This window comes from Nanorana parkeri, unplaced genomic scaffold (assembly GCF_000935625.1).
Source record: "Nanorana parkeri isolate BGI_ZX_2015 unplaced genomic scaffold, ASM93562v1 scaffold1705, whole genome shotgun sequence".
NCBI classification, from domain to species: domain Eukaryota; kingdom Metazoa; phylum Chordata; class Amphibia; order Anura; family Dicroglossidae; genus Nanorana; species Nanorana parkeri.
The window spans coordinates 278,287-289,279 of NW_017307973.1; the positions used below are offsets into that span (position 1 = coordinate 278,287).

The window sequence follows — 10,993 nt, forward strand, 5'->3', positions numbered from 1 at the left end:
CCGGCCCTCAATGGCCTAGCTGGAAATCCAGCCCAGGCCATAGGGATACATTTGGATGCTTTTTTGGTCCCGGAACAAACTGTTCTGGCCTGGACATTATCCAGACATAATAAAGATGACTACACCAATCAAATGTGTATGAAAAGAAAATATCTTTTTAGCCACCTAAAATCCTTTACTCTGACATGCATGAACATTGCCATATATAATAATGGATTGGCAGAAAATCTTCAACTAGGACAAAATACATTTCTTCATGTCTCCTCTGTGTCCTTTTTGGAATAGTTCCACTCGCCTTTTATGTTGTTGGCAGTTCTAAAATGGTGGATTTCCCCTGTATAAGCTGCCGGTCCGTGTCCCCCCTCCCTACGCGGCCACCCCTCCAGCTGTCACGCTGGTCCCGGGCTCCGCTGTGCCTGGTGCAAGCCCGGGACCAGCATAGTTTCTCTCTGACGGGATCAGAGGGAGATCGGTACTAGGGTTGCCACCTGTCCGGGATTCACCCGGACAGTTCGGGTTTTGAATGCTGTGTTCGGGTTTTATGGCATCAGAAACCTGGACACCAGATGTCAAGCAGACAGGGACAACCAAAATTAAGATAGGGGCTACTGGCCCCCCACTGAAAACAGTTTCAACTGTGATATTTACATATGAATGGGCGGCATTATGTACATATGAATAAGCTACGACTTATTCTCCCCAAAAAATGTCTGAGCGTCGCTAGAGTGTTCGGGTTTGGCTTGAAGAAAAGGTGGCAACCCTAATCTGTACACAATCTCCCCCCGGTCCCCTTTCAGAATGCGGAAGTGATGTATATTAAATCACTTCCGCTTCAGACGCTAATTTATATAGTGCCAACAGTTTGCACAGAGCTTTGCAATATAAGGAAGACATTACAATTACAATACAATTCAAGACAAGATGGTAAGGAGTGCCCTGACCCTGAGGACTTACAGTCTAAAAGATCTCTGCTTAGTCAGCTTCTTTGGGGGTCCCTGATGTCTCCATAAAGAGTGCCTGTCACATCCTCTTTGCTATCACATAGTGGGTTTTCTTAGCCCCCTATGTGATAGCAATAAAAGTTAAGTGAAAAAAAAATAGGAAAAAAAAATTTACGTTTCCAAAAAAAATAAATTTAAAGTTACATGAAAAAGAATTTGAAAAAACACACACACTTTTTTTAACCCCTTAGTGACTGACGACGTACAGTGTACGTCGCCAGCATCGGGGGAGTCCCGGCGACTTTTGCCGCCGGGACTCTGTTTAAACTTGTAGAGCCGACTGTCGGCTTTACAACAGAAGCGATCCTGGCGACTTACCTGTCGCCAGATCGCTTCTGTGTCCCGAAGAAGGGGCCAATATCACTTTAAGAACTTATCGTAATTAAAATAAGGTTTCGTTTTGTTGCCAGTTTAAACACCTAAAAGGTGCTCAGCAAAGTTCTTCCCCTCTTCCACAGGACAGCCACGGCTCACATTACATATTCTTGTTGTGCAGAAGATGAAAGGGTAAGAGGGAAATCTGGAATCACTGACTCTGCTCTGTGTATTTACTAGTTAGGAAGTAAACGTTAAGTCTGACACAGGAACTGCAATCAGATGAATGACGCAAACTCATAAAACAGGAGAAATCCACAAAACATCTGGCAGAGTTTTACAAACTTGATCTAACTGTGAATTGCCTCCCCCATCCCACCTCCCAGTCTCCTCTGTTTGTTGTCTGGCAAAGCAGTACTGGACACAAAGAGGATTATACAAAATAAAGACTCGGTCTTACTCCATTGCATTATTCACAATTAAATCAGGTTTTACATCTAAAACAATAATGAAGATTGAGAATACAATGGCTACAGAGATTTCCTGAGCACGGCTTCATTTTACATAATTGTATCTCTGCAAGAGCAAGCCAGTAATTAACTCTTTAGCGTGCAGCTGCCGCAGGGCTCCAATAAGGACTGTAGTAAACATTCCTGCGTTCTAGCATCTGGCTCAATTAAAATGACATGTATTTGATATATCAGATGGAATAAATACATTTAGATAAAGACTAAATGACAAATGTATAACAATCACAGGGGAACTTCTAAGCCTTGGTTCACACCTAGGAGTTTTTGAGCAGTAGGAAAATGCCCAACAGAAGAAATTCCATGATTTTCAATGGCCCTGGTTCACACCTGAGCAGAAAAACGCCAGCAGGAAAAAAGCCAAACGCCGGAAAAGGTACATGAGCTTCTATGGGCAGTTGAAAGCACATTTTTGCCCCAAAGACTTCATTGGAAATGTCCAAAACGCACAGCAGAAGCATGTTGCACATTTTCGTGAGCGTTTTTGCGCGTTCTTCCATTGCCCACAATGTTTTATAAATGGTCAGTCAAAACGCGCGTCTTCATGCACCCGCATCAAAATGTACACAACGTAAAAATAACCACATGCTGCACACACGCAAAAACGGTGCCGCCTAGGCGTGAATCAGGCTTTAGGATATGAAGATGACAAGTTTCCTGGTACGCGTCCTTGTATGTAGCACAGAGGAGTCCTCACTTCCTAAAACCTCATGGTGCCTTGAAGTACATTGCTACTTGCAGTTCCTTGCAGACTGAAGTCGAACTATAGACTGGTTCTCATAGAGAATCATTACATTTTATGGTCATAACACAATACCAAGTTTCACCAGCAGGTTGCACCTACAGGAAACTCTGGGAAATGAGCTTGGCTAACAATCAAATAAAAAAAGAGAAAATTGAAGCCTATAAATCAATTTAAAAACATGATATGCAAAATAGAAAAATCACCCACTCTTTACCCATACTAGCCCACAGAAAGGATCTAGTAAACAAGTTTTCCAATGAAAAAAATGAAGTCTTGAGCCAGGTAAACAAGTTTCTATTTTTTTTCGTTCAATTCGCGGGCTGAACGAAAGCGACCGCAGTCAGAATACCTAAAAGGGAGATCGGAGCTAATTGACTGTTAGCTCCAACCGGCTCCTTCGATCAGCTGAACGAGGGATGCTAGGCGGAAGCGCACCCACTGTGCGAACTTCGGCCGGTTCATCGGGAACTGGCCAAGATTAATTCCATGTGTACCATACTTCAGTTGCAAACATTTGAAAGTACACATGGAATCTGCATATCATGTTAAGTACCTCTGCACTGCTTTTAATCTATTGAGGTAAAAGGACACAAAGCATTTCATTAATCCAGACCATGCTTGCTTAAAGATTACCCCATTCCCCTCTATGGTGCAACAACACATGACAAATCTAAACTTACACTTGACAGCAAAAAAGCACTCGTGTGCGCACCACACACAGCACATACCACAAATGCCAGTTTCTCAATCAGTCCAACTCAATGTACTTATAGACATAAGGGACATAAACAAGGAATTCACCATTTTACGAGTAATTTCACTCTATTTTTTTTAAATAGCAAAAATGACACATCACAACAAAAGAATGTAGAGTACCATTGCTGACCACCTTCTGAAATTAATAGAAGCTGGGTTGCTGAACTGATCCTCTGGCTACAAACACTTGTTTGTAGGGATGCACAGATACTTTGAGTACCAGTGCAGATACTTGGTATTTTCATGAGAACTACCAGGGTTGCAGCGGTTGCAGCTGGGACCTGGCTCTGGCGCTCCACCACTGTTCTGAAATCATTAGTCTGTATTGTTTTAGAAAAACTGTCACATGACAACAAAAATTTATCAGTACTCGTACTTGTAAGTACTCGGCAAGTACCAGTACTCGTACTCGCAAAACTGGTATCTGTGCATCCCTTTATTTATATTTATAAAAACAAAATCGTACATTAAAACAGAGATGCACAAATCCCAGGAGCTCCGTGTGCTCCTTACAAATGACAGCTGCCTCCTAATTTTTGAATTTTTCTCTAGTCTAGTCTTGGAGCTCAAAAGTATGGGTACATGTACTTGTACCGAGTACTGTACTTGGTAGCTGTGCAACCCTACTTGTTTGCATATTCTTAAAAAGCATTAAAAGATTTAAAACAAGCCATCATGGACCTTTCCAGCTGCTTGTAGTGTGAAGTTATTCATTCTAAAGATCCTCAGAGATCACAACAATGTCCATTTCAGTTGATTTCTAACATCTTAGCCACACCTGCTGTGTGTTTATATGAGAGTGTTGGGAGGCTGCCAAAGCTTTCCAGCAATAGAAAGGGGAAATATGATTTCCCCACAACAGGAGGGTCTTCAAACTGTTGCCAATAGGGTTTCCTAAACTCTATGAGGTGCACTTCAGAACCCTATGATGAGCAGTCCTGAATCCTAAGAGGGGAGCTCCTCAGTGCTATGACAGACAGTCATGAGCCCTATAGAGGAGAAGTTATGAACCCTATGAAGGGCACCCCTGAGCCCTGTGAGAGGTAGTCCTGCTGTGTTATCTAAACCGGGTACAAAGCATTTAGAAAAAAAAAACCAGAAAGTCCTTCGGATATGCTTTGTGCTGTGGTCAGCAAACCATGTTTGGCCTGCCACTCATGGGCTCCAATTAACCCTATAAGCAGCTGGTGGACACTGTTGTAACTGTTCTAAGTGCACCCAATGTGCGCAAAATAACAGCACTCTCATACATGGCAATGTATTTGAACCTTAACAGCTCTAAAGTTAACAACGCAAATAATATAAACATATACGTATTTGTAGATATACACACACATTCACTAGGTTCTTAAAATGTTTCTGGGCATGGTGCAGTTTTTTGTCACATGATTCAACGAGCCATTCCTCTCCTAAAATGAGTGAGAAAAAAACTTGTTGTGGGTGAAGGAGAGGATGGCAAATCATGGAATTCATTGTAGTTTATTCAGGCTCAGATTCCGAGTTCAAGCAGGAGGACATTGGCACCAAATGATTAGTAAATAATTCTTAGAGTGTGGCCAGCCAAAGACAGTTTAAGGACAAATAAAACCAGTTATTGTCAAAGTTAATTCCATTAGTTAAGAGAGATAATTCAATGTTGAAGATAAAAAATCCCAATCAGGGTACAGCAGATTCACCCACTGGCTTATTAAACTTCCAGGGGCAAAATCTATCTGCTGCCTCCTACTCATTTGAGGTCTTAAATGTTCTTCCCCATCTATTGGTGTTCAACCTCTTCCCTTCTGCATTCTCCGTTATATTAATTTAAAATCCATCTTGTACACTGGCAAACCCCTTATAGTGGCCATTGCAGATAAGAAGGTTTGGGGTCTCCTACCAAGTCAAAGAAAAACATACATAAAACAGCCAGTCACAAGCCCCGAAACTGAAATATGCATTACAAATAGATGGACTCCATAAAAGAAAAAGTTTCCATTGCAAAGCTCTGCTCCCAAAAATGCTATTTGCAGAATAGAGCACAGAACAAGAATGTTTATAAGGACTTTTCTCTGACTTTCTTTATACTTTTTCCAGGTCAGGGACTCAAATAGTCCCAAAGCCAGACAGTCATCTGAACAGCCAGCTATCATTTTCAGAAGGAGATCAGCAATGGCAGTTCACAGATTTCTCTTGTAACAGGTCTATACTTTAGGATAAGCACAAGTAAGCAAAGAGAGCAATACATGACATCATGGTATGACAGGTGCTGAAAATACATGTTTCTACAGAAGTCGAGATCCTAATCTTTTTTTTGATCATATAGATGTTTATTGAAATTGAAAAAGAGAATACAGAGGTATACATAGTCAACAAAAATCATTTTCCAAAAGGGTAAACACATGAAGGAAACTGATATCACCATGGACAGGCAGTCACAATACTGTTACACAAGAATGGTGATGGCAAGAGACAGGTTACACATGACATAGCGCTCTAGTTGTTGTAGGTTTCCATCAGTCTATGGGACTCGACTAAAGACGGGAAAAGGGTCTATTAATATAGGACTGGCGAGGTCTTTGTCGTGAAACCCGTTTTGGGCACAATTGGGGATGAAGTCCGAAACATACTATACTGGGAGGTCCCAGACTGTAGCAGAGTAAAAATCAAGTACGGTAGATGACATATATATAGCGATGGCATTGGAATAGTATACAACTTAGGTAACCTTGTTTATCAAGGAGTGATATCGCATAAGACAGACGACACAACAGGAGAGAAGGTTGGGGAGGGGGAAGGCAGAAGAGATCTAGAATTAGGGAAGAAAAAGAGAGAGGAGCTGGACTGCACGCGGGAGTGGGCGCACCATCCCCTTAATGAGGGGGTAAGAAGAAAAAAATTCAGTTTAGATGGTGAGAAGGCGGTGAGGAGCAGCAGAGTCAAAATATTTACAGATCCACGGGGACCAAATAGCTTCCAATTTGCACATAGTGTTGTTGAGTTGTGCGTTTTTCATGGGACATTATCCAGTGCACATGGTTTATTGCACTACAGGTGTGAAGGGACTGCCAGTTCTTTGCTATTTCTCTCTTAGCGGAAGTCAAAACGTGCATTGCTAGCCTAAAAGTTTTGCCAGAGAGGCCATCCGGTTTACAGTTAAGGAGGGCCATATGCGGGTCCTTGGTTATCGTTTCTGACAGTAATGAAGATAAGAGGTTGAAGATATCATCCCAAAAGTTGAAGATCCTAATCATTTTAGGAATCATGCAAGTTAACTTGTTACATGATGTCACTGGAAATGGACATATAAATGTAAACTAGCTTACCTGCTTAGAGAATTCTAACCAGTTAGCACAGCATGATGGAACACCTTGGAAAAAGCATATTCCCAGTCAGCCCACAGACCCTGCATGGGCCTTGGCTTGAGTCACAGGTAACATTTATTATAATGTTTACATCATTGCCCACTGGGTTAGCAAGAATATGGTACCCATATAACATCCCATTACTCATTACAGTCTACTACCTGATATCACAGGAGGACCTTATCCCAACTGTATGAAGAAGCAGAAAGCTGACTGGTTGCCAGGATAACCAGCACAAGGATTTTTCCAGAAATTTTCAACTATAAAGCCTGGCTTCATACCTATGCCTCTCTGTTTTGACATTTTATTATTCCTTTGGGCAGGCATGTTGTCATGCGATGCCATTCCTATCGAAGACCTTATATTATCCAACAACAGATTTAAAAATTACCAACAATTGTCAACACTCTGCATACAAAGGTGTGAATGGACCCTTAGGGCTTGTTCACACCAAAATGCACTGCGTTCCAGAGCGGTAGCTGCTGGAACGCACCGTAATCACTCAATGCACCGCCACGCCCCCTTCCGCCCCAGAAAACAGGGGAAGTTTTGCGAGGGATTGTGGTGCGTTCCAGCAGCTACCACTCTGGAACACAACGCATTCGGTGTGAACAAGCCCTTAAACATTTGACAGTTTCTATAGAACTATATCAGCAGATCAAACTGAACATCTGTGCCAGGAAATCTGTGGCACAAATATTTTTCTTTGCTCAAATACACATGAAAATAAATTAGTGTCTCTAGCATGCCATGTGATCAGTTAGATAAGACAAATCTTTCAAAATCTAGAAGCGACCACGATGCTAGCAACCATGAAGCTTTGATAGGACATATACAGGTCCAGGTCTGGGATCTGACTTTTTTACTGAAGAGGTGTCTAGATTACAAGACTAGCCCAGTATCTGATACATTCCCCTCGTAGTTCTCCTATTGACACTCCAACAGCTGAAAATGTGTGCTGTAATTGTACAGGTTGTAGGTTATTGAAAGTGCGTCACAGAACAATCCCTTGACACAATCTTTTGTAAATTTTAAAGAAAGTTGCTAAAGATTTCTAAAGGAAAGTCTCTGGAAAGGTGTGGGCAGTAAATGTAATACCTGTATGACACAGTCAGTTAAATCTGAATGTATTGTTCAGTTTCTCATTTCATACAATTACTTGCATGTTTCCAGGAGATATAATCCAATGCTACAAGTTTATAAAAATAGTTGACAAATGGCCACATATACTAGACAATTCTAGCTGAACAGCTACGACTAGAACATGCGAGTTCATAAATGTACAAAAATAAATACAATCCTAAATCCGACACATTCACACCTTGCAATTCATTTGTAGCATTTAAACGATTTCCAACTAGGGCTGGAGCTAACAATTATTTTCATAATCGATTAGTTGACCGATTTTTTTTTTTTCAACTAATCGATTGGTTGTATAAAAAAAACTCTCTATCGATGATTGTCGAAGTTGCCAACTATTCTCATAATCGATTATCGATTTAATCGATTAGTTATTGCAGTCCTATTTCCAACTTTTCTAACTAGTATTTCTTACAATCATACCTCGTCTTAACATAAGATCATAAAGTACTACAACTGATTGTGATAAAGTTGAATTTTCAGGTACCATATGATCGGATTGTAACAACTATGGGAGGTAGTAACACCTGTAACTGCAACTGTATGTCAACAGGAATATGCTCCAAACAAAGTAATCAAATTATTAAATTAGATACATTGAAACAACAAACATAACATTTTACCAGTCAGAAAAAATAATCATGAGCTGCAAGTTATTGTTTTCTTACTTTCGACATAAAAAAAAAAAAAACTGCTACATAATGTGTGGAAGACAACTTTGGCTTCCAACTTTTCTCATTAGCATTTCTTACAATCATATCTCGTCTTACCATAAGATCATAAAGTACTACAATTGATTACGATAAAGTTGAATTTTCAGGTACCATATGATTGGATTGCAACAACAAATATAACATTTTACCAGTCAGAAAAAAAAAGCATGAGCTGCAAATTATAGTCATTTTCTACTTTCGACACTAACAAACACTGCTACAAAACGTCTGACAGACCACTTTGGCTTTGTTTGTACCTTGAGCAGTCGCTCTTCTGTGAATCCTCATTTTGGGAAAGGCAGGCCAGGAATAATTAAATGGGGAATCGGAATCCGAATCCATGTTTGTGAAGAAGTACGCAGCTTTTACTACGGAGGACCCTGAAGCTCGTCCACAGAAGATGTGTAAAATAGAGGAATGAAGAGAGCTGGATCAAATTGCCCTGTCTGCCCAGGGGAGGGAGAGGCTGTAAACGTTTGCTCTCTTCAGGAGTTCAGGCATGTAGACAGATCAGGCTGTAAACATTAAATCAGATGAGGGAATGTAAGGGAGAACATGTACCAAAACCAGAGCTGCATCTCGGTCCACAACTATTTCAGAGGTCACTGGGTGTCAATGAATCATTAACTTACCGCTTCATTTCCATGCTAATGGAAAGTGCCTACACTGAAGCTGGAGTTTGTGAAGTACACTTGTAAGTAAACAGAGAGAAGGGAGCGAGTACAAAAAAAAAGACAAGAACGCAATCTTTCCACACTGCCAGTGTGCCACTACAACTGCCACTACAACTCTCAAAATATGCTTCCTTAAAGTGTATTTCCACTTTTGCAGTCAAATTTGAGAAAACCCCTCTATATGTTTATGTGTTACTATTCACAAGGCATATCTAAAAGTAACAATAAAAAAATTCTTACTTTTTAGATGCGTCTTTGCTAACCTCTCTCTCACTTTCCAAGTGACAGGAAACTCTGTCTGTCCCCATAAAAAGACTAGGGACAGACTGAGCTTCTTCTCATTAACGCCCAATGCTTCTAGATCTTTAACCCTATGTTAGGACAGACACTGTTCAAGTCTAGTTTACAACAAATAATGAGATCACAGCACAGACAAGGTTAATTATGTTAACATTAACCTGCCCAGCCCCCCCCCCCCTTGCATTCCAGAGCAAAACTCCATAAAAAGAACAACTTTTCTTTAAAGTATAACTGAAGCCAAAATGTTTTTGTTAGTTTTGGATAGAGTGGAGAGGGATAAGAACCCTGGTCAGGGTTATATTGCTGTGTCCCCGTTAGGGAGACTCTGCCTCTCTAATTGTCCTAGTTACTACTACCATTAAAGACAGTAAAAGAAAATCCCATATTTTGGGTTGTCAGCAGCACAGGAATAGATGGGGAATCTTCCTCTCCAAATGGGGACACTAGTTCTGGTGACCCTGCTGACCACCAGGGATTAATTGGAGGGATTTTCTCTCACTTTCTGTTGTGTCTATGGGAAGGGAAGTGAAGGGAAATTAAACCTCCAACCCACCCCTTAATGGGACACAGATGGTCCTATAAACAATGTATAGACATGAGGATGCAGAGAAACATTCCAATGCTGCAGTGTAGGAGGAGATCCTTCAGAGACCGGAGAACCAGGGAACCAACTCAGCAGTTTGGGCGAGTATAACTTTTATTTTAGCACTAGACAAAAACGAACAGTTAACCCTTGCAGTGCAAGGTTAATAAAAGTTTTGCCTGGAGTTCTAAGCAGCAAAATGCTAGTCAGAATACATTTATGTGAAGTAATGCTATGCAGGTAACCACGTCAAAACAGCACAGCCAAATCCTGGAATTCTCTGCGGACTACAATGCAATTAATCAATGCAGCCTGGTCTAGGATCCGCTTAATTCTGGGACTGAATAATAAAGAAGCAGAAGCATACTGATACCATCATCCCTGTGCTCTCCTGGCCTGTAAGCATGTTCACAAGATGACATGTTCAAAGCAATTTCCATCCATGGCAGACGAATCACTTTTGGGTGAACTTTCCAATCATAACAATAACAATATAATTCATGTATGCATAAAGAGTGCCTGTTGCCCATGTTCAACACTCCGCGGTGCTAAGGCGGATGAATTTATCAGATGCTGCAGGCGGGAAGGGGTAGGACACCTCTCCCTGTCTGCAGCGTCGGCCACATCAGCACCGTGGGAGGACAGGACAGCGCACATGAGAGGAGACCTGAGAAGCTGCTGCAGTGCAGATAAGGAAAGACAGCCAAGAGAGAGAAGGGGCAGCAGAGAAAGAGAAGAGAGAGAGCAGCGAGAATGAGAGAGAGAGAGCAGGAGTAGAAAGAGAGAGAGTGTGAGGAGAGAGAGAGAGAGAGAGAAGAGACAGCACAGAAAGGAGAAAGAGGGAGATACAACAGAGAGGGAGAGAGAGAGAGAGAGAGAGGGGGGAAGAGGGGGGGGA

General features: G+C 41.4%; 1 protein-coding gene across 1 annotated transcript in view; it reads right to left on the reverse strand.

Moving 5' to 3' along the window:
* LOC108799365 (rho guanine nucleotide exchange factor 28-like) overlaps nt 1-9,060 on the reverse strand; it is a 100,000-nt gene extending 90,940 nt beyond the window's left edge. The window contains exons 1-2 of the mRNA XM_018571228.1: nt 8,809-9,060; nt 1,298-1,319 (exon numbers count right to left, since the gene is read on the reverse strand). Of these exons, the coding sequence (XP_018426730.1) occupies nt 1,298-1,319; nt 8,809-8,880 (94 nt within the window). The 5' untranslated portion in view covers nt 8,881-9,060. The remainder of the gene's footprint in view (nt 1-1,297; nt 1,320-8,808) is intronic.
* Between the last annotated feature and the right edge of the window lie 1,933 nt (nt 9,061-10,993).